The 21914-nt window shown below is 44.0% G+C and overlaps 1 protein-coding gene across 3 annotated transcripts in view; it reads left to right on the top strand.

The window, feature by feature from the left end:
- The first annotated feature begins 18921 nt into the window (after window positions 1-18921).
- SRD5A2 (steroid 5 alpha-reductase 2) overlaps window positions 18922-21914 on the top strand; it is a 45293-nt gene continuing 42300 nt past the window's right edge. For all 3 annotated transcript variants that reach the window (XM_053667059.1, XM_037146630.2, XM_037146629.2), the window contains exon 1: window positions 18922-19212. In XM_053667059.1, the coding sequence (XP_053523034.1) occupies window positions 18935-19212 (278 nt within the window). In that variant the 5' untranslated portion in view covers window positions 18922-18934. The remainder of the gene's footprint in view (window positions 19213-21914) is intronic.

Genomic DNA, 21914 nt, shown 5'->3' with positions numbered 1-21914 from the left:
TTTCTTTTTGCTCCAGTTTGAAAAAAGAAAGCCAATTCTTTTATGAGCTCATCTTTTTGTTTTTTTAATGCTTTGCCGAATGAGCAATAAACACATTCAGCTCCTGTTCTGTTTTCAGATTCTGTGTACAAGTTCATGGTGTTCACGACTGCCTCCCATGTCACTGTGAGCTAGAGCTTTGCCAAATGTTTGGCCACCAGGTGCCTGAACTGCCGCCGCCCTTCCAGACTCCAATATCGGTTTCCTTACTTCCCGTTGCATGATCTTTTAGTCAAGGTCATGGATTTTTTTTATTGTTGTAATTTTTAGTAATATTCCTTGCCCCTTCTGTTGTCAATATCTGCATCAGTCAGAATAGATTAGATTATGTTACAGTACTAAATGACCCCCAAATATCGGTGACTTCAATAGATAAAATTTATTTCTCGTTCTAGTAAAGTCCATTATGGGTTGAGTGCTGTCCAGAAAATCTGTCTTCCATATGGTGGTTTTGTATCTCACCTCCATATCAATATTTGCTTCTATAGCTAGTCCAGCAGGGGAGCAACAGGGCAGAGTGTTGAGCCTCTGCATCCAGGTGCAATTAAAAGCTTCCATGTGGAATTAAAATGTGCAGCTTCAATTCTGAATTTTGGCTAAAGTAAGCCGCATCTCATCTTAAGGAACTCAAGGAAGGGCAATTCCCCAGTAGGCAGGAAAGAAAAAGAATTAGACAGCCCTGATATCTATCATAGATGTTATTTAGTTTTCCAGATAAGAACATTAAACACAAAAACACATGTACTGTACATACACTCATATATACACTATACTACATTATAATATATGATGTTAAATATTATACTGCTTAATAATGGTATATTACATTATACTATATATATTATAATATATACATATAAATGTGTGTGCATATATGTATATGTGTGTGTGTGTATAAAATCAGGCTTGCGCAGGTAGTAAATGTACACATAAGCTGTGTGACCAAGTAGCTCAGATTCCTGGGAAGTTCCCTTTGACCGACTAATAAAGGAGAAAGAAGTGGTTTCAAGAGTCGTTCCCCGTTATAGCCTGGCATCAGCCCAGCATCATGGCCCCACTCATGAGTGGCCCTGAAGGACAGTAAGGGAAGAACAATCTACTGTTTCCTCAGGTACAAGCCCCTAGGAGACAGCACCCGGTGGGTCGGGGTGCTGTCCTACAAGATGTGTGGTTTTCTCTGAGCCAGCATGCTATATAGTGTGCTGCTGCTTTTTATTTCTTCCGTATTCCACAGTTCACCAAGGGGAGGAAGTGACCTGGCTCCTCTCTCCATTGTGCCTAATAACCCACTCATGTGCATTTTGCTTCCTATTTCTGCCACTTTGGGCTCTCTGTTGATTGAGAAGTCTTAGTTTGCAATAGAGGTTTAGTTCTACCAGTGGACACAAAATGATTCAATTAACCTGGAGGTTGAAAAGGTTACTTGGTCACTTTGGATTCCTCATGGAACTGAAACAACAGGCAAAGAAGGGGATTACTGTACTGAGTTGATGGTCCTGGTCTTTAAGAGGAAATAGGGCTGTCGCTATGCACTGTGGGTAGGGAAGAGTATCTAGGAACTTAAGAGGTTCTCTAGGGCATCTCCTAGAGCCTCCATGCCCAGTGGTAAAAGTTAGTTGTAGGCAATAGCAAATCAATGCAGACTAGTGACTTAGACTGAATTACTCTACTAGATCAAGAAAGATTTCTAGCTGAGGGTCTGGCTGAGGGCAATCGGAACATGGAATGGATTGCAGAAGAGAGAAGTTATGAATAGTTACCTATCATGGGCCAGTCATAGAAACAAGGTCTCCAGTAGCTATAGATATTTTCTTCTGAAGACCTTCCAAAGTAACTTCCATATCAGTTTCATTTTACAGATATGGAGACCAAGGTGAACAGAAGTCAGTAACTTGCTTAAGCTCACAGCTACCAGGCGTCAGGGTCAGGCTCTAACCAGATCTATCAGACTCTAAAGCCTACATTTTGTCAATTATATTCCACCGAAGAAAAAGCAGGGATGTAATTTGGAAGACGGTAGGTAAATGACTGGTATAAGGAAATGAGGACATAAGGAAGATGGTTCATGTAGAGTTTTAGTTACCCAGGAAAAATCCAGACCAAACTCAGTAGGATAATTTTGCCATAAGGAGCAACAAAGCCTTGTGTCTTTCACGCACTTTGCTGTCCTCAAGTGTCATGCCAGGGTGAGCGGGAAGCTACGTGCTTACTTGGGACACTGTAGGGTGAGACTTCAAGGGAATCTTAGGCACAGTTTTGAATTCTCTTCAGTCTGGGATGGTGCACAAAAGGATCCAAGACCACAAAGAGCATTTTTGGATCCCAGCCTACTGTTGTTCGGGATCAGGGCCGCTCTTGCTGTTCGGGAAGAGCTGGAGGGCATGTCTGGGGTGTTGCTCAGATGCCAGGGAAGTTTTGCTGTTTCCTCTCCCCAAAGTGCTGCAGAAGAATTTCCCAAGCTTGCGAAAGGAATGTCCATTCCAGACTTTGTCCCTTTGGGACAGCTGACATCTTTGAGCCTTCTTTAAGAGCAGAGGATTCAGAGTAAAGAAACAAAAAAGTTTTAAAATGGGAGGGAAGTCTTCACAAAAAGCTTCTTTCAGAACAGGAGGCACTGGATATTAACAGTACTGAGGTGTCCTTGACAAACTCCTATTGTTTGGTAGGTGCTCGGAAAACTTAAAGACTTTTTTTCCATTCCAGTTTATGTTCAATGTTATTTTGCATTAGTTTCAGGTGTGCAGCATAATGTTTGGACAGCCATATATTTTACAAAGTGTCCCTCATGGTACTTCCAGTACCCAACTGGCACATACATAGTTATTACAATGTTATTGACTATATTTCCTGTGCTGTACTTACAGTTTTCTAACTACCAACCTGTACTTCTCAATCCCTTCACCTTTTTCACTGAGTCCCTCAACCCCTCCCCTATGTTCTCTGTATCTGTGACTCTGTTTCTGTTTTGTTTCTTTTGTTCTTTAGATTGCACATATAAGTGAAATCATACGGTGTTTGTCTCTCTGACTTATTTCACTTAGCATAATTCTCTCTAGGTTCAGCCATGCTGCTGCAAATGGTAAATTTCATTATTTTTTATGGCCAACTAATATTCCATTGTTTATATGTACCATTGCTTTTTTATCCACTCTACTATTGATGGGCACTTGTGTTGCCTCCATAGCTTGGTTATTGTAAATAACACTAAAGTGATCATAGGGGTGCATGTGTTCCTTTGAATTGGTGATTTGGGTTTCTTTGGGTATATATTCAGAAGTGGAATTGCTGAGTCATAAGGTAGTTCCACTTTTAATATCTTGAGAAACTTCCATTCTGTTTTCCACCGTGGCTGCACCAATCTGCATTCCCACCGACAGTGCATGAGTCTTCCCCTCTCTCCAATCCTCACCAACATATGTTGCTTGTTGATTTATTGATGATAGCCATCCTGGCTGGTGTGTGGTGATCTCTCACTGTAGTTTTAATATTCATTTTTCTGATAATAAGTGACATTGAGCATCTTTTCATGTGTCTATGGCCATCTGTATGTTCTCTTGGAGAAGTGTTTATTCAGGTCCTTTGCACATTTTTTAGGTGTTCAGAAACTTCGAAGGGTTAATGTTCTGGGCAGGAAGAAAGCAGCACCCACTCCTGACTCCACCTTCCCTATTTCTGGGGTTTGTGCTCACATATTGCCCCTGGGTTTTCAACTGGGCTGGAGTTGCCGTCACTGCATGTAGCCCTCAGGGTTTCCTCGCCCGGCGCCCTTGGATCACCTGCATCAGCGTCACCTGGAGCGGCACCAAAAAGGCAGATTCCTGATATCTAATCTAGACTCCCCTGACATCTGTATTTACAAAAGCTTCCCTGGGGTTTCTTACACATTCAAGTTGAGCCCTACTTTTCCAGAAGCTTCTCTTTGTCACTCAGTAGTAAAGCTAGCATCTCTTCAATGCTGATTTATGTACCATATGCTATTCTAGGAGCTTTATCTGTATTATTTTATTTAATCTCGACCCTATTCCCCAAGGTAAAAGCTATTATTACTTCCAGGATTTTTACAGAAGCCAAACTTGAGGTGCAGGGAAAATAAGCAACTTGTTCCAGGTTACACAGTGACTGGTGAGTCTGGATTTGAACCTGGGGAGTTCAACTACAGAGAGCATGTCCTTTGTCACTATGGTATACCCTGTGAATTACCCTTCTTCTCCTTACTTTGGCCAAGACAAATACAATTTTGTAAAGATGGACTTTCCTGAGATGAAGGGAAATCGCATTTCAGAGGGGACTGCTTTATCCCTGCGTCACGAGACTGCCAGGCACGGTTGGGTTGGTTGGCACAGCCGCCCTGGCAGGCATTCCTCATTCACTCCCTTGTCCCTGGCTTGGGAGGGGACGCGTTGCCCCCATTCTGCTCCAACCTGCATTCCTGACCTGACTTCCTGCCCCCTGCAGGTACCCCAGCTCCAGGTCAGCAGGTCTATGTACTTCCTCGTAGGTCAGCAGGTCTGTGTACTTCCTCGTACGTACGTAAGCCTTGGCTCAGTGTGGTTGCTTTGATTTTCCCACCTAGTGCAGGACAAACAGGCACTTACACAACCCTTCAGGACTGGCCGGCTGGAACCCTGCTTTCTCAGAGAAGGTACCAGGAAAGGGCGTTCTTCCCGTAAGGTGGCAGGCCCACTTCTCAGCCCTAGATCAGCTTTCTGGGGTTCGGGTTCTGCTTTTCTGAACTGTAGCGGGTGCCAGTGCTTAGCTGCCTCTCTCTCAGTGTCTCTAACAGTGGGAGAGGGTTCTTTTCTCTTTGTGACAAGTGCAATGTGGATCTTGGTGCTTCATTGCCCAAAAGGCAGACACACAGCCCTTGTCATTTGAAGGATTTCAGCGCCGTTTGTTGTACATTCGCGGCAAATCACGCTGTGTAAGGGAACTTATACTACTTTTGTTGTTGTGTCTGGTGCGCAGCTCTTAATTCTCTTCCTGAGGTGGCCATGGAGACAGACGTGCAGTGTCCCTTGAGGGACAGGTTCCACCAGCCTCTCGCCTCCTTGGTCAGCACCATCAAGGCGGGTGTGGTGTGAGCCCCCACCAGAGCAGAGCTCATGTCCTGAGAGGGGTTTTTGCAGTGAAACTGCATTAACCTGTGTCCCCAAGCCTGTGTCCTGCTGAGAAAAGGTCGCTTTGGGGTATTTCCCCTCATCTTCCCTGCCCACTTCTTCCTGGGATGAGCTCCTTAACCCTTAAGTCGGGTGTGAGAGAACAGCCCTGCTCTTACCTATTATCACCGCTACTCTAAGTGCTTCACGTTAATATTGTGATACTGTCAAGTTAAAATCCTATAAAATTAAATAAAACAAACTAAATTTACTTAAAAAAAAACCCTTGTTAACTTAATTGATTTAATTAAGGTGAAATAAATTAATTTTGTAACATTTAAAAAAATTGAATTTATTGGGGTGACATTGGTTAATAAAATTATAGAGGTTTCAGGGGTACAATTGTTCTTTTAATTTTTTAAAAATGTATATTTTATTGTATTTTTTACATTATCATTTATCCCCCTTGTACCGTTTCCCTCCATGTAATCATCGCCCTGTTGTCCATGCCATGAGTCCTTTTTCCTTTTTGCTCTATCTCGCTACCCCAACCTCCACCACTGGCTCCAGAGTTGCTGTCCTGCTCTCTCTGAGTCTGTCACTGTTTTGCTTATTAGTTCATTTTGCTCATTTGATGCCACATATAAGTGAAATCACATGGTATTTGTCTTTCTCTGACTGGCTTATTTCACTCAGCATAATGTTCTCCAGGTCTAGCCATGCTATCACAAAGGGTACAATTTTCTCCTTTTTATGGCCAAGTAGTATTCCACTGTGTAAATGTCTCATAGTTGTTTTACCCACTCATCTACTGATGGACCCTTGGGCTGCTTCCATATCTTGGTGATTATAAATGATGCTGAAATGAACATAGGAGTACTTATGTTCTTTTGAATTAGTGTTTCAAGTTTCTTCGGATAAATTCCCAGAAGTGGAATCACTGGGTCGTAAAGCAGTTCCATTCTTAATTTCTTGAGGTATCTCCATACTGCTTTCTGTAGTAGCGGACCCAGTCTGCACTCCCACCAACAGTGCAGAAGGAATCTGGGCGGAAGGTTTTTATTAAACGTGGGCAAGAAAGGGGGATAGGGTGGTCCTCTGCTTCCAATGCTGGTGGGGCAACTGCCAACACAGCTTGTCCCTGTCCCTGCTCTCCAGATAGCGATTTCTTTTTGGTCCTGCCAATTATAGGATGTTGGAGAGGCGGAAGTGGGGGAGCAGGTGGTCAGTGAAAGTCACGTCTGTCTGTGATGTTCCAGCCAAAGCAGAAAAGGGAGGAGTAGAGCTTGAGACCTTTGTTCCCTGTTCTAACTTTTCCTGCCTCAAAAGAACCCTTTCAAAAGTCAAGCAAGGGGACAAGTACCAGCTACTTTCTAGACACTGGACCAGGCATTTTTTGCATGCATTATTTCATTTATTTTTCACTGCAGCCTCAGGTAGGTAATATTTCCTCCTGCACACGTGGGGAATGAGGCTCACCTAGGTTAAGTAACTTGCCCCCAAATCATGCATTTCACAGGGGCAAAGCTAAGATTTCTTTGAACAATCTTGGTTGACTTGAAAGCCCTTAGGCTTTCTTTGAGAAAAGAATGGTTACATTGCTTTTGAAATCTGCAAGACACTTCGCCTGGGGGAGGAGGAAACTGAAGCACAGAGGTGTAAAGCGCGGTGCCGAGAGTCACACAGAGAGCCATAGTGGGGCCAGGTTGATTCCCATGACCCTCCGGTCCTGCTCTGGGGCTCCTTTCAAGCCATGCAGGCGCTCGATTGTGGTAGGAAGCTGCCAGCTTGTGGAGTCTCCTGCACACAGTTCTTCCTGGTGAAGCGCCCCCTGCGGAGGTGTGCACTATGGACCCCGTTATACACGTCTTGGCTAGCCTCCACGACCAAACCGAAGCCCGAGTTTCTCTGTGGTGATCTCAGACTTTTATATTATCCACCTCTTGTTTGCTCTGTCATACCTGGGAATAACTAAGACAACTACATCAAAGCAAATGTTCATGAGTCAGCCCTTTTAGATGAGACTTTAAAGAGCATTTCCCTTGAAAGGGAAGTCAGTCCTTTTGCTTTTATTGTTGCCTGCGAAAACTTACCTTGTACTCATTAATAAAGTGGAGGTTGCCGGGCGGGGGCAGGGATGTGGAGAGGTGACCACAGGTGACAAACGATTCAGTGGGCAGCAGGCTGTGTTCTCTGACCTGGTGAACCAAGGCGGCTTCCTCCGAGTCACGGCCGGTGCCCAGCAGCCTCAGGACTCTGGCTGGGAGCGCGTCCCGCCCCGCTTCGTCCTACTCTGCAGCCTCTCAGTGTCCTGAAAACGTGCGCTGAGCTTTCTTCTTTCCACAGCCTCTCGTGAAATCCTCTCTGTCAGGGATGCTCTTCCTGATTTTTTCTGTGATTAATTTATAGTCCTCTAAAGTCAAGTGCAAATTCTGTCCTTCACGAACAACTTGCACCCCTGACGTGGTGAAAACTGCTCTCCTGGTGTCTTGTACACTGTCCTGCTAAATGTCGCCCTGTTTTGCGTTGATTTCTGCTTCTGTCTTAGCTACAGTATCAGAAATTTCTTTCTTTTTTAAAAGGTTTTATTTATTTATTTTTAGAGAGGGAGCAGGGAGGAAGACAGGGAGAGAAACATCAATGTGTAGTTGCCTTGTGAGCGCCCCCTACTGGGGAACCTGGCTCATAACCCAAGCATATGCCCTGACTGGGAATCCAACTGGTGACCCTTTGGTTAGCAGGCTGCCACTCAATCCACTGAGCCACACCAGCCAGGGCAGGATCAGAAATTTCTTAAGGGCAGGGAAGCCTGCCTTTCTCATCTTGCCAGTCCCTAGTGCCCAGCACAGTGCTTTCCAGGGCAACATCTATGATTAAAGAACATCGTACTGAACCCCAACAATTGGATCTCCAAACATGAGGCCCAGCAGGAGACACACTTAGATGGCCTTCCACCACCCAAGTTTGGAGTGCCTTCCACCTGAAGAGCCCTTCTTACTCTCTTCACAGCCCTCAAATTTTCCCCTTCTTTCTGCAACTCTGCTTGGAAGACAACCCTTTCTTCTAGTGGTCATTTTAGAGCACATGGCTGGGTGCCAGGGCATAAAGAAATCCTGCTGCTTTCTTGACCAAGATCTACCTAAAATCCTGAAAGAGTAACTACTGATCTCTGTTGATTTCAGGGGCCTGGAACTTGGTTTTCGATGGGCTTGAAGGGTAACCGTGGATTTCTATGCCTGAAGATGTGGGATTGGCCAATTTAAAGAGGAAGCAAAGACAATAGAATGAAGCCCTAGGGGAGAGGGAAAGGATGGCCTCTGGGAGGAGGGCTAGGGCTCGCCCAGGCCTCCTTCCCGAAATCCTCAGAGAGACAGTTGCAATGGGCTGTGAAGGAAGTGAAGGGACTGGAAGAGAAATTGGAGGAGCCAGACTAGGTTGAAGGAACTGACTCCAGAAGTGGCTTTCAGAGCAGGGACAGTTCAGGGCAATCAAAATCAGAGGCTGAGGACTCGCATATTGCTAATTCTTAGAGTGGGAAATAATGCTGCCCCGATTGTGAACTCAAGTGGCTTCAACGAGAGTCAGAAGGACTCAGGCAGAAAGGCCTGGACCTCCCAACAAACTGAGAGGACTCATCAAAACATTTATGGCTTTGGATAAAAGTGCAACCTGGAAAAGGGAAATACCACATAAGGTTATAACCCTGAACTCTGAATTTAATTTCAAAGTCAGTTTTAGACCCAGTAATTTCCTAAGAAAGCTATAAAGTAAGTTCTGGACTAAATAGTTGATTGCTGTAAAGTGGAGGGAGAACTGAGGGAGAGAAGATCTAGCAACTCTCACTGAAGTGGATGGAAAGTCGCCCAAACAGCAGGGGAAGTGACTTCAGGGCATTTTGCGTCTTGCCTCTGGACGGGCAGCATCGGGGCCAGATCCAGCGTGTAGAGCCACGAGGGGGGCTCTGTGCCAGCCACTCCACCAGCACTCATTCCTGGGGGTTCCCAGATGTGGGAGATCTGATCTGGAACTGTCTGGTTGGTTGTGTTATAGCTCACCACCATTCTGTGTCCTACCATGTCCCTTAGGACCATCTGAAACTGTTGATCTAATTTTGAAAAGCAGGATTATGGTTTCTCTTAGAGATTTTTTTCACAGTTAAATAGAAAAAATACTTTTAAGTAGTTGGACCCTACTTGTGCTCTTTTCCCCCTTATTGGCATCTGACAGCGCCCAGCACTTGTCTCAGACTGCACGGTGCTCTGTGAGGGAGTCCCCAAGTCAGGTTGCAATCAGATTAGTCCTGTGGCCTTGCACAGGCTTCTGGGAGAAGGACAGAGGAAAGCAGTTACTTCCATGAGTAGGGAGTGACAGAGGTAATGATGGAGATGGGTGTAGGTGGAATTGTTTTTTTAAAGGTAAATAGTAAGTCCTGATATTTATTTATTTATTTATTTATTTATTTAATATTTTATGTATTTATTTTTAGAGAGGAAAGAAAGGAGAGAAATATCAATGTATGGTTGCCTCTGGTGAGTCCCCTGCTGGGAACTGGCCTGCAACCCAGGCATATGCCCTGACTGGGAATTGAACTGCGATCGTGTGGTTCGTAGGCCTGCGCTCAATCCACTGAGCTATACCAGCCAGGGCTGGAATTGTTTTATTAATTTATGGAAAAGGGTATAGAGGTGTGCTTATGAAAAGTTGGCCCCCAAACAATTTGGAATTGAAAATATTTTCTCATGAATAGTATAATTAAACCGAAGATGATTTTTTGGCAGAAATTTTAATCCCCAAATAGTACAAATTGCATTCTCCAAAAGTATGCCCTTAAAAAAAAAATCAGACATGCGAGGAGAAAAGTGTGTTTTGATAAGATATTAGTGATAATTGGAAAGCACACCCTATTTATTTGACAATGAATGGAACATGAACTGGACACTGGATTCCTTCCGTTGCCAGAGTCCCAGTGCCCTGTGGTGACTTTCTCGGCATCCTGGAGAATGTGGGGGAAGAAGGCTCCATGGGGCCTGCAGAATCTAGAGACGTTTGACTGACCTCAGGTGCCTAATACAGCCTGGCACCTCCGGCGGAGTTTTCTCCTTCCTTCCTTTCTATCAGACGCGTAGAGTTCATGCAATTATAATATACAGGCACGGTTCCAACATACACGGATTTCCACGAACATGATTTAGTTAAATCAGTCTCACAACAACACAGTTCAAATGCTGGCTACTACGCTATAGGAACAGTGAGGAATCGCATAAAGTACAAACTTTTCCTAGAGATTTCTTTGCAGGGATGTTTAGAATGAACAGTTCAGTTTCATTAATAAATACTAGACTTTCTCTCCTTGTTTCAATTTTGGTAGGTTCTGTTTTTCTAGGAATTTTTTATGTTATCTGAAAGTTAAATTTATTTATTTATTTATTTTTAAAAGATTTTATTTATTTATCCTTTAGAGGGGAAGGAGAGAGGGAGAGAAACATCAATGTATGGTTGCCTTTTGTGCGTCCCCTGCTGGGAACTGGCCTGCAGGGAACCAGTCTGCAACCCTGGTATGTGCCCCGACTGGGAATCGAACCTCAATTGTCTGGTTTGCAGGCCCGCGCTCAATCCATTGAGCTACACCAGCCAGGGTCTAAAAGTTAAATTTATTGATATAAGCTCTTTTACAATATTCTCTTACTATTATTTTAATATTTATAGGAACTGCAGAGGTATCATCTTTTATATTCATGATATTGATAATATATGTCTTCTATTTTTTCACAAGTGTTGCTTGAGTTCTATAAATTTTTATTAAAATTTTCAAAATAATTTTTGGCTTTGTTTTCCTTTGCAGAATTGTTTTCTATTTAACTCATATCTATTTTACTCTTATCTTTAGACATTCTTTTTTATTCTTTTGGGTTTAATTTTGTCTATTTTTCTAAACTTTTGAGTCTGATACTTTAATATTGATTTCCAATCAGGTAATGTATACATTTAATGTTATAGAGTCTCTGTAAAGTGCCACTTAAGCTGTTTGCAAGTTTTGATGTCCTGATTTTATTACCATGTGCCTCAAAATACTTTCTAATTTTACATATGATTTCTGCTTTCACCCATGGGTTATTTAATTATTACTGATTAATTTCCAAGCACGTGCAGATTTTGTAGTCACTGTTTTCACAATGATGTCTAGCTTAATTTCACTGTGATTAGTGTGCTGAGCAACTCCTGTCCTTTGACATTTGTGGAGGCTTGCTCTCCCAGTTGAATTGTGCCTCCCCAAAGACGTCAAAGTCATAATCCTCATTACCTGTGAATGTGACCTTATTTGGAGAAAGGGTTTCTGCAGACGACCAAGTTAATATGAGGTCATTGGGCGGCCCCATTCCAACATGGCTGTGTCCTTATGAAAAGGGGAAATTTGGGCACAGAGACAGAAACATACAAGAGAATGCCATGTGAAAACGAAGGCAGAGAACAGGCTGATGTATCGATAAGCCAAGGAACGCCCCAGTGCCAGAGAATCAGCCACCAGCAGCCCAGACAGAGACGTGGAAGACCTTCTCCCTCTCAGACTGCAGGAGGAACAAATCCCGCCGGCACTGTGAGCTCAGACTTCCAGCTTTCACAACTGTGAGATACATTTCTGCGTCCAATAAAGCACGAAGAAACTAAAGCTATAAAAATAGAAAGGGCAGAGAAAAGGAGGGGGAAAATAAAACAAGTTAAATGGTTGCTGCACAGGTTTGGTTAAAGGATGTGATGTAAACCTGTCAAATTCAATAGAGGAAGCCAAAATAATGTTAAACATGCTAAGATATGTACTAAAAATATGTATTATTCAATGACATTCCAGTAGCAGAGTATCCCTAGTGGCCAGATTTGGGTTTATAAATACCATTTCCTACAAAAAGGCATGGGACACCTTGGGGAGACTGTTGGTTTCAGGTCTGGGGCAGACAATGTCTAGGATGAGCCTAAAATAACTTCTTTTTCAGAAAGCAAGTAAGCCTTCAAAGAATAATGAAATCATGTCAGAAGGACACAGGAAGCAGCCCAGAGAGCTCTCACTGCCCAGAGTTGGGACATTTGCAGATTAAAAAGAACAATGAGTATAAATGATTAAAACATATTAAACATAAATCTCAAACAAAGCGAAAGTGTGCTCACTAAACACTTGCCTTACCACCACATTACCTTCTTACTCTGGATATTAATAGTTAAAGGGAAAGAATCAGTCACAGAGTAGGGACTTAGGGCAGGACAACTACATTGATCTTGAGCTTTAAGGGAAGAGCTCCCTTACTGAAAGGTGACTGCTAAACAACAGAAGGAGTTGGGGAACTGGATAGTCACAAGGTATCACTGCCCAGACCCAGAGCTGGTCCTAAGGGGGAAAATATGAATTGATTGTGGAGGGATCTGGTGATCAGCACCTTGCCCCAGTGATCAAGTTAGCATCCCAGTGGTGGGATGGCCAGAGGCTCTGTGCGGTCTCCAGATGTGATGCAGGGTGATGCGCACAGCATCACCTAGGAAGTAGCCATGCATAAAATGTTTACTCTAATAAAGCTTTGAACCTACTTCAGCTTACAAATATACAGGGGATACAGGGAAGAATGAAATAAAACCACAATGAAACAAATAGACAAATCTAGAATGTGGCTGTTCTACAAGACAATTGCTTTGGTCTGTTCAGTAGCAGAAAATAAAGGAAGGGGCGGCTGTTCTCACTTGGAGACTTCAGAGATGCATTCACCAAATGCAGCCTGTTGTTGTATTTGATTGGACGTTGGTTTGAATAAACCAGTCACACAAGTTATTTTTGAGGGGGTAGAGAACGGGAAAATTTAAATATGCTCTTGGTATTAGGTGGTATTAAATTATTGTGAAATTTGTTAGGTATGAAAACTGCTATTGTGATTAGGCAAAAACAGGCTCTTACTTTTCAGAGATGCATACTAAGGTTTGTAAGTTTGAGGTACTGTAATGTCTGTTATCTACTCAAAAACACTTTAGCAGAAGAAAACTAAAGGAAGCAAATATATCAAGAAGCAAGGTGATGAGTACATGATAGTTCATTATAGGATTTCCTCTACTCTCCTATGGTTGAAAGTTTCAGTAATAAAAATTTTAAAAACGTTTTGTAGCTGAAGATGTCTAACAGCTGAAATGCCTGGCTGCCTAAGTGTGTTCTTGGTTTGTCTTTGAGATCAGTGGAGAGCAAACTGGAAGTTACTGGCTGGAGTGATTGGATCCTTCCATCACTGCCTGTGAATTTCAAGGCCCTTGGTACCGAGGTTGGAAAGAGGCCAGCAGGACATCCTGGCCAGGATGAAGATCACAGGGTGTGACCACATGTCCAAAGGACTCTTTCCATAGTTCCATTCTGCCCTGAGGCTTCAAGTTCTGCCTTGCTAGGGGCCAAACGGTCCAGAAAAGAGTCCCTTAAGCAGTGGAAGTCATTCAGAGAGCATTTCATAGCTTGTGGCCTCTCCTCTACCCCATTAGGGAGGTTCAACTGATCAATTATTTGTTTGTTAACCTCTAGCCCTAAGAGTCATTTATCTTCACATACTTGTGTCTCTGGCCCCGTGGAAGCTTGGAGCTTAGGAGAAAGCATGAAACCCTTCTATACAGCTAAATCACTCTACCTTTCACTGAAAACATCAGCTTTGAGAAGAATGGAGACTGGTATTTAAATAGTTGACACTCTAAATTTTAACTTCAGAAGATTGTGTATAGATTGACTGTAGTATATATGTGAAAACACTTAGGTGATCCTTCATTTACAGATAAAGATAATGGGGTGCAGAGAAAATAGGAGTTTGTTAGTGCTAGAGCTGCTGCTAGGGCCCAGGGCTCTTCATTCTGAATTCAGATTCTTACCAAGTTATCATACTTCCCGCTCTGTTGCTCCAAATTCTTTGCCTCCAACCAAAAATCCTTCCCTGGTGCTACAGGAAGTCCTTCAGGGGGTTCTTCCCTTTGGTACCTTGCAACCTACTTTGATGAACATTGAAAGGACCAAATTGTGCTTCTCTTGCAAAATTAGGAGAGTCACAGCACCTGTAACATCGGGCAGCCTAGAGAGCGGCAGCATAGCAGCATAGGGCAGCTACTGGAAAAGGGCACAGGGCAAGGCTGGCTGAGCCTTCAGGCCATGTCTCGATGGGACCCTCAAATGGTAGATAGTCTTGTAGGGCAAGAAACTTGGTTTTGTCTGTGTTTCCAGAAAGCACAAGACCTTTACATTTTTTGATTTCAAAATATGATTTTCTTGTATGAAATAATCATAACGGCAAATGTTAGTTTAAAAATTGTGTTGAAAAACAAAAAAAATCGTATTCAACTAGCAAAGTAAAAGTTGTCAATTCTTGTAGTCTATGAAATTTCAAAGTGTAGGAACCACTCTTTTTGGTTTTCCAAGGAAAAATTGTTTCTCCAGAGGATTGGGACTGGGAGTGGTTGTTTTGTTTTTTAGAAGCGGTTGATTTAAAGCTTTTTGCTTCTGGATTTATTCAGCTCCTACTCCCCACATGCACTCTTCCTTTATTAGACCTAATCTGCCCTTTGTCTTGACCCAATTTTTTCCTTGTGTGGACCTCTTTCTCCAAGAACAGAATGAACTTGGCCCAGCAGAGCTGTGATCTGTGTCCACCCCAGAGCTTATATCCTTTGATGTTTGTACTTCCTTGACTAATGGCCTGTCAATTCTCCTTCAGGACACAGAAGGGGATGTCTCCTGTTCTTTCTAATGATATTTTTGGCTATGTACTAGGGAAAAGGATCACATTAATACATAAAGTGTCCCATGGAACAGAGTCTAGTATGATGCTGTGATTTGAAAGCTCTGTGTAACCAACAAATATCTTCTGGGAAGACCTGCTATTGTGTCTAAAACTCCTCACCATGTCATTGTTTAGAAGTCTTCCAGAAAAGAAGTTAAATTTTGCTACTATTTTTTGCTGGAAATAGTAGCCCATTGGCATAGTGGAAGAGAGCTGAATAGCCCGCTATTGTAAAGAATTAGTCTGATCAAGATTTTCATTCTCTAGAATATTATAGGGCCCTGAGGGAATAATAGGACAGGGGCAGGGAGGTTTAGATGTGGGGTTGAGATGAAACGTGCATCAGAGTTTTCTAACTAGCTTAGGTTTCCATTCTGAGCGGAGAAGGTTGCTGAAGAAAGTCACAATGTGTATGTGAGTGTGTATGTGTGTGTGGGTGTGCGCAACAGAACTTTAGTCCATCACACCTGAAGCAAAACTCAGGTTTAAGTTTGAAGGATATTTTCATTGGATATAAAATTCTTGGTTGAAAAAAATTTTCCTTCAGCACTTTAATTATATCATCCTGTTATCTTCCAGCTTGCATAGTTTCTGAGAAATCTGTTGTACTCACTACCTTTGTTCTTTTATGTCATTCCTCTCCCCACCCCCTGGCTGCTTTTAAAATTGTCCCCTTTTTGATTGATTCTGAGCAACTTGATTATGATATGCCCTGGTGTGATTTATGCATGTGTGTTAATTTTGCTTGGGGTTTACCAAGGTCCTTGAATCTGTAAGATAGAATTGTCATCAAATTTGAAAAGGTCCCGAGTATTGTTTCTTTAGTTTTTTCTGTCTCCTTTCTTTCCTTTTCAGACATTCTGTTACATATATATTACAGTTCTTGACGTTGCTATTGATACAGGTCATGGAGTCTTCATTCTTTCCCTTCTCTCCTTCATTTATTTTTTCTCCGTGTGTTTCTTTCGTATAGTTTTTAAAGTCATTTTATTTTTTCTTTTAAGAAGTACTTTAAAAATTTTCAGTTACAATTGATGTACAATATTATATTAGTTTTAGGTATACAACTCAGTGATGATACATTTATGTAACTTACAATGTGATCACCCCGGTGAATCTGGTACCCATCTGACACCATACAGTTATTGCAATAGTATTGACTACATTCCTATGCTGTACTTTACATCCCCATGACTGTTCTTTAACTACCAGTTTGTACTTCTCAATCCCTTTACCTTTTTCACACATCCCTCCAACCCACTTCCCTTCTGGCAACCATCAAACTGTTTTCTGTATCGATGAGCCTGTTTCTGTTATGCTTGTTCATTTATTTGTGTTTTCTTTATTCCACATATAAGTGAAATTATATGGCGTTTGTCTTCCTCTGACTTATTTCACTCAGCACAATGTCCTAGAGGTCCATCCACGCTATTGCAGATGGCAAGATTGCATTATTTTTTACAGCTGATACATATTTCATTGTATATATGTACCACTTCTTAATCCATTCATCCATTGTTGGAAACTTAGGTTACTTCCTTATCTTAGCTGTTGTAAATAATGCTGCAATAATATGTGGATATATGTGTCTTTTCAGTTTAGTGTTTTGTATTTTTTCAGATAAATACACAGAAGTAGAATGGCTGGGTACTTCATTGTCTCTTGTTATAGCCTTTGTGGTAAAGTCTATTTTGTCTGGTATCAGTATTGCTATCCCAGCTTGTTCGTTTGTTTCCATTGTGATGAAAAGTCTTTTTCTATTCCTTTATTCCAGTCCCTGTATGTTTTTCAATCTGAAGTTAGTCTGCTGCAGACAGCATATGTAAGGGGCTTATTTTCTTATTCAGTCAGCCGTCCTAAGTCTTTTGATGGGAGCACTTAATCTACCTGTATTAATTAATTTATTTAATATTCCATGTTATTTTGTACTAGTGTCAGGTGTTCAGCATAGTAATTAGACAATTGTATACTTGACAAAGTGTTCCCTTGATATTTCCAGGACTCACCTGGCACCATACACAGTTATTACAATGTTATGGACGACTTTTCTTATGTTGTACTTTACTTCCTGGTGTCTGTTTGTAACTACCAGTTTCTACTTCTTCATCCCTTCACCCTTTGTGCCCAATTCCTCAAGCCTCCCTTGCTCCTGGCAACTATTAGTCTGTTCTCTGTATCTTTGAGTCTGTTTATGTTTTGTTTGTTTATTTTGTTCTTTAGATTCCACACAGAAGTACAATCATATGGTATCTGTCTTTCTCTGACTGACTTATTTCAATTAGCATAATTCTTTCGAGGTCCATTGATGCTGTCACAAATGGTAAGATTTCATTCTTTTTTTATGGCCAAGTAATATTCCACTGTAAATGTGTGCAACAACATTTTTTATCTCCTTATCTATTGATGGGCACTTGGGTTGCTTCCATATGTTGGTTACTGTAAATAATACTGCAAGGAACATATGAGTGCATATGGGGGACCCCCAAAATGGAATTTATTTATAATAAATTGGGTATTTATTCTTATATTCTTACATGTTTAAACCTCAGTCACTTTCCAAGACTCTCCATTTGATGCAATACACCCACTGAGATGTTTTTTTCCACTGGTCAAAACAGTTTTGAACTTCTCTATTTTGATGCCTTTTAGTGCTTCTCATGTTTTGTTTGTTTATTTGTTTGTTTCACCTCTTCCACATGGGTACAATGTTTTCTTTTGAGGCCTTATTTTATCTGGGGTATTGAGGTCAGTTGAATAGGGGAGGGTGAGGCATGGGCGTCATGCGGGCCCCAGCGGGACAATAAGGTGTACAACAGCAGGTGGGAAGAGGAGGGCGCCCCGGAAGGAGGAAAGCCAGGTCAAAGAAGGGCTGAGAGGTGAAGGGGCTCAAAAGAAAGGAGGAGGGCAGCCAAGGAAGTCTGGATGCTGAACCAGAGAAGAGGAAATAGGTAAGGAAAGAAGGTGGAGAATGAGCGAAGGGCGGCAAATGGAAGAGAAGGAACTGCGTCTGGGTGTATTTAGAGCGCAGTAGCATCTCCAGTGGCACCGCCTATGGAAGCTGTAGCATCTGGCGGAGCTGGGAGAGGCAGTCTCACAGGAGAAGCCCTAGACGTTAGCCTGAACCTGGCCACCTTCTCGGGCCGGGAAGGGGAGGCTAGGGAGGACCGACAGGGTCACTACTCACGGGCCTCAGTCCGTACAGCCACACACGTGCTCAGTGGACTGGACTCTCTAACCTCGGGACGCACCTGGAGGTCCAGAGAAAAACTGCTGAGGGACCAGGGCTGGGAGAGGCTGGTGCCCGACTGCGGGTGTGGTGGTGCAGAGGGGACACTGACGCAGAGAGTGGAGGAGGGCGTGGTCCCGACACAGAGGGCCTGGCAGGCGCGGGAAGCACCTGGACGCAGGTCCCAGGGTCGGGAGGGTGGGGGGGGAAGGAGGCAGGGAGGGATGGAGGCGGCGGGAACTGAAGGAGGTAGGGAATCCGAGGCGTCGGGAGACCCAGGCTTGGGGTGGTTCGAGGGCAGGTGCTTCGGGGCTACGGCACTGAGGACGTGTGCGCGGATGGGAGACCCTTCCCTGCTGAGTCCTTCCTGTTGTTTCTCCATTTCCTAGCCCCAGAAGTTGCAGCTTCAGAGGTTGATGGGCGAGGAACAAGTTTTCAAGGGCAGTCTAAGGGGGGAGACCGGTGGCAGGTCGTGAAGCACCGCGGGGGCTGCGTGGGTGGAAGCACGGGTATGGGCTAGTCCGAGGCTCAGGACCCCAGGACACGTTCGCTGGCCCCCCAAAGCCTTCGTCCCTCCTCCCGCTCTACCTGCCTCCCTGAGCCTCAACCCCTTAACCGGGCATTGACGCTGGGCAGAGACGGGGCTGGCCGCGCCCAAGTGGGAGGTAGACTAGAAGGCGGGCGCCAAAGCTGAAAGGGGCGGACACCGGGAGGTGTCTCGTGCATAAAGGGGCGGCGGGGTGCCGCTCTCCTCCACACTGGCAGCGGCCACTGGCGGAGAACCCAACACGATGCCCGTTCACTGCCAGCAGAGCCCGGTGCTGGTGGGAAGCGCCACTTTAGCCACGCTGGGGGCCCTGACACTGTACTTTGGGGAGCCCTCCAGCTACGGGAAGCACACGGGGAGTCTGGCCACAGCTGCCCACCTGTCCGCCCGCGCCGCCTGGTTCCTGCAGGAGCTGCCCTCCTTCGTGGTCCCGGCGGGGATGCTCGTCCGTCAGCCCCGCACTCTCCTTGGCCCGCCCGAGACTGTGCTTCTGGGCCTCTTTTGCGTACATTACTTCCACAGGTAGCGTTTCCCCCTGCAGGGCGCGGCGGCGTGCAGTGCACAGCCAGTCTTGCCAAGGTGTCCGGGCGCGCAGCCTGCGGCGCACACCGAGGACTGCCCAGGGGCTGCGGGGGCAACTGCCAGGAGCGCAGCGGGCTCACAGGGAGCACCTGTAGGGGCTGGGGCTGCCTGCTGGACCGGGTGAGCGGAGAGGCTGTCGTGGGGCAGACGCCACCTTCACTGCCCCGGCCCCGCGCCTCACCTCTTGGTTCCAGTCCAAGTCCTCTGGGGAAGGAGGTTGAGAGGGCGGAGGGAAGCCTGAAAACTCAGGCTGGGCAGAGTTCTTGACAGGGACTTTCTCCAAATCCTAGAGGTTCAGCGTCACCTACAGTGTCTAACCCCTTACTTTCCCCTTCCCTTCCCCTTCCCTCTCTCCCTCCTGTACCCTCGCCCTCTCTTTCATTTGCAGGGCAGGGGTGGGCTGATTTAGGGATTCTGCGAGACTCTAAGTGTTGACACCTCCAGAGGGAAACAGCCCAGAGGGACAGATGAACTTATCTTTGGGAGTCTGAGGAGGGAACAGGGTGAGCCAGACCTGGACTTCAGTTGTGGGAGAGAAATGATGGGAACCTACCCCACTTCCTAGGCTCCACCCATAAGGGACCGCTCTCACCACCTACTAATCTACCGTTCCAGTTCCCCAGCAGCATAAATATGAATGGGTCCAAGTTAACTTAGACCTCAAATGTTCACTAAGTTAAACATTCCAGGTTCAGAAAAACGTTGCCTTATGGTCTGAGAAGGTCAGGAAAGAAACCAATCCTTTTAGGATTCAAATGACTGCTAACCTCCAAAAAGAACAAACAGAGCAAGGAGTGAACGCTCTTTTCAGTTGCCTACTGTGCCCAATCATTCAGCATCTATTGTCTCACCTAACCCTATTGTCACCTCGTGCGATATACATTTATCTATTTTAATTACATTTTATTGATTATACAGTTATTGTTGTCCCATTTTTTCCCCTTTTCCCCCCTCCCTCTCTCCTCCCAACTTTGTTCATGTCCATAGGTCATACATATAAGTTCTTTGGCTTCCCTATTTCCTGTACTATTCTTAACACCTGCCCCCTGTCTATTTTGTACCTAGCAATTATACTTCTTATTCCATGTACCTTTTCCCCCATTCTCCCCTTCCCCTTCCCAACTGATAACCTTCCACGTGATCTCCATTTCTGCGATCCTTTGCTTAGTTTGTTTTTATTTTTGCTTTTTAGGGTCAGTTGTTGATAGTTGTGAGTTTGTTGTCATTTTACTGTTTATATTTTTTTATTTTCTTTTTCTTAGATAAGTCCCTTTAACATTTCATACAGTAAGGGCTTGGTGATGATGAACTCCTTTAACTTGACCTTATCTGAGAAGCAATTTATCTGCCCTTCCATTCTAAATGAAAGCTTTGCCAGATAGAGTAATATTGGATGTAGGTCCTTCCCTTTCATGACTTTGAATGCTTTTTTCCAGCCTCTTCTTGCATATATGGTTTCTTCCAAGAAATCAGCTGATAGTCTGATGGGAACTCCTTTGCAGGTAACTATCTCCTTTTCTCTTGCCGCTTTTAAGATTCTCTACTTATCTTTAATCTTGGCTAATGTAATTATGATGTGTTTTAGCTACTTGGACTTCCTGGACATCTATTTCCTTTGCCAGATTGGGGATGTTCTCCTTCATTATTTCTTCAAATAAGTTTTCAATTTCTTGTTCTTTCTCTTCTTCTGGCACCTCCATGATTCGCATGTTGGAAGTTTAAAGTTGTCCTGGAGATTTCTAAGCTTCTCCTCATGTTTTTGAATCCTTATTTCTTCATTCTTTTCTGGTAGGATGTTTCTTTCTTCCCTCTGGTTCAAATCATTGATTTGGGTCCTGGTTTCCTTCCCTTCACTGTTGGTTCTCTGTACATTTTTGTTTATTTCACTTTGCGTAGCCTTCCCTTCTTCCTCTATTTTGTGCTTATACTCAGTTATTTCTGTGAATATGCTGATTACCAATGTTTTGAACTCTGAATCGGATAGGTTGTCTGTCTCCTCATTGCTTAGTTCTTTTTCTGGAGTTTGGATCTCTTCTTTCATTTGGGTCATATTTCTTTGTCTTGGCACACCTGTTATGTAGTAAGGGGCAGAGCCTTAGGTATTCACCAGGATGGGGCAACCCATGTTGCTATGTTGTGGCACTGTATGTTGGGGAGTTATCAGAGAGGGAATAATGCCGTTTGCTCAGCTCTTGCCCCACTTTCAGTCACTTCCACTGCTACCCACGAGGGAATTGGGCCCTTCTGATGCTGATTCCTAGGTGGGTGGATTTGTGTACATTCTAGGGCCCTGCAAGCTGCTCCAACAGACTCTCTTGTGAGATTGGGAACTTCTCTTGCCACTAAAACCCTTGCAGGTTTTTATAATCAGAGGTTTAGAGGCTTTATTTCCCCATGCTGGAACCCTGGGTTGTGCAGTGTGTCTCATTCTCTAGTTGTTCTTCCCAGTTTCGCTGCACACAAATGTGGGGCTGCCTGGTCTACCAGCCACCACCTTGCTCACTTAGTCCACCAGTCACCACCTTGTCATGTGTCCTTTCCACCCTGGCTGCCCTTTTCTACCCTCCTGCTAGTCTGGATGAATGTTCCTTCTTTAACTCCTTGGTTGTTAGACTTCCATACAGTTCATTTTTTGGCAGTTC

The sequence above is a fragment of the Artibeus jamaicensis genome, unplaced genomic scaffold, assembly GCF_021234435.1.
Source record: "Artibeus jamaicensis isolate MK-2021 breed Jamaican fruit bat unplaced genomic scaffold, CSHL_Jam_final contig_465, whole genome shotgun sequence".
NCBI lineage: Eukaryota > Metazoa > Chordata > Mammalia > Chiroptera > Phyllostomidae > Artibeus > Artibeus jamaicensis.
Note: the sequence above shows the minus strand (reverse complement) of the source record. Positions and strands in the feature narration are given on the sequence as shown.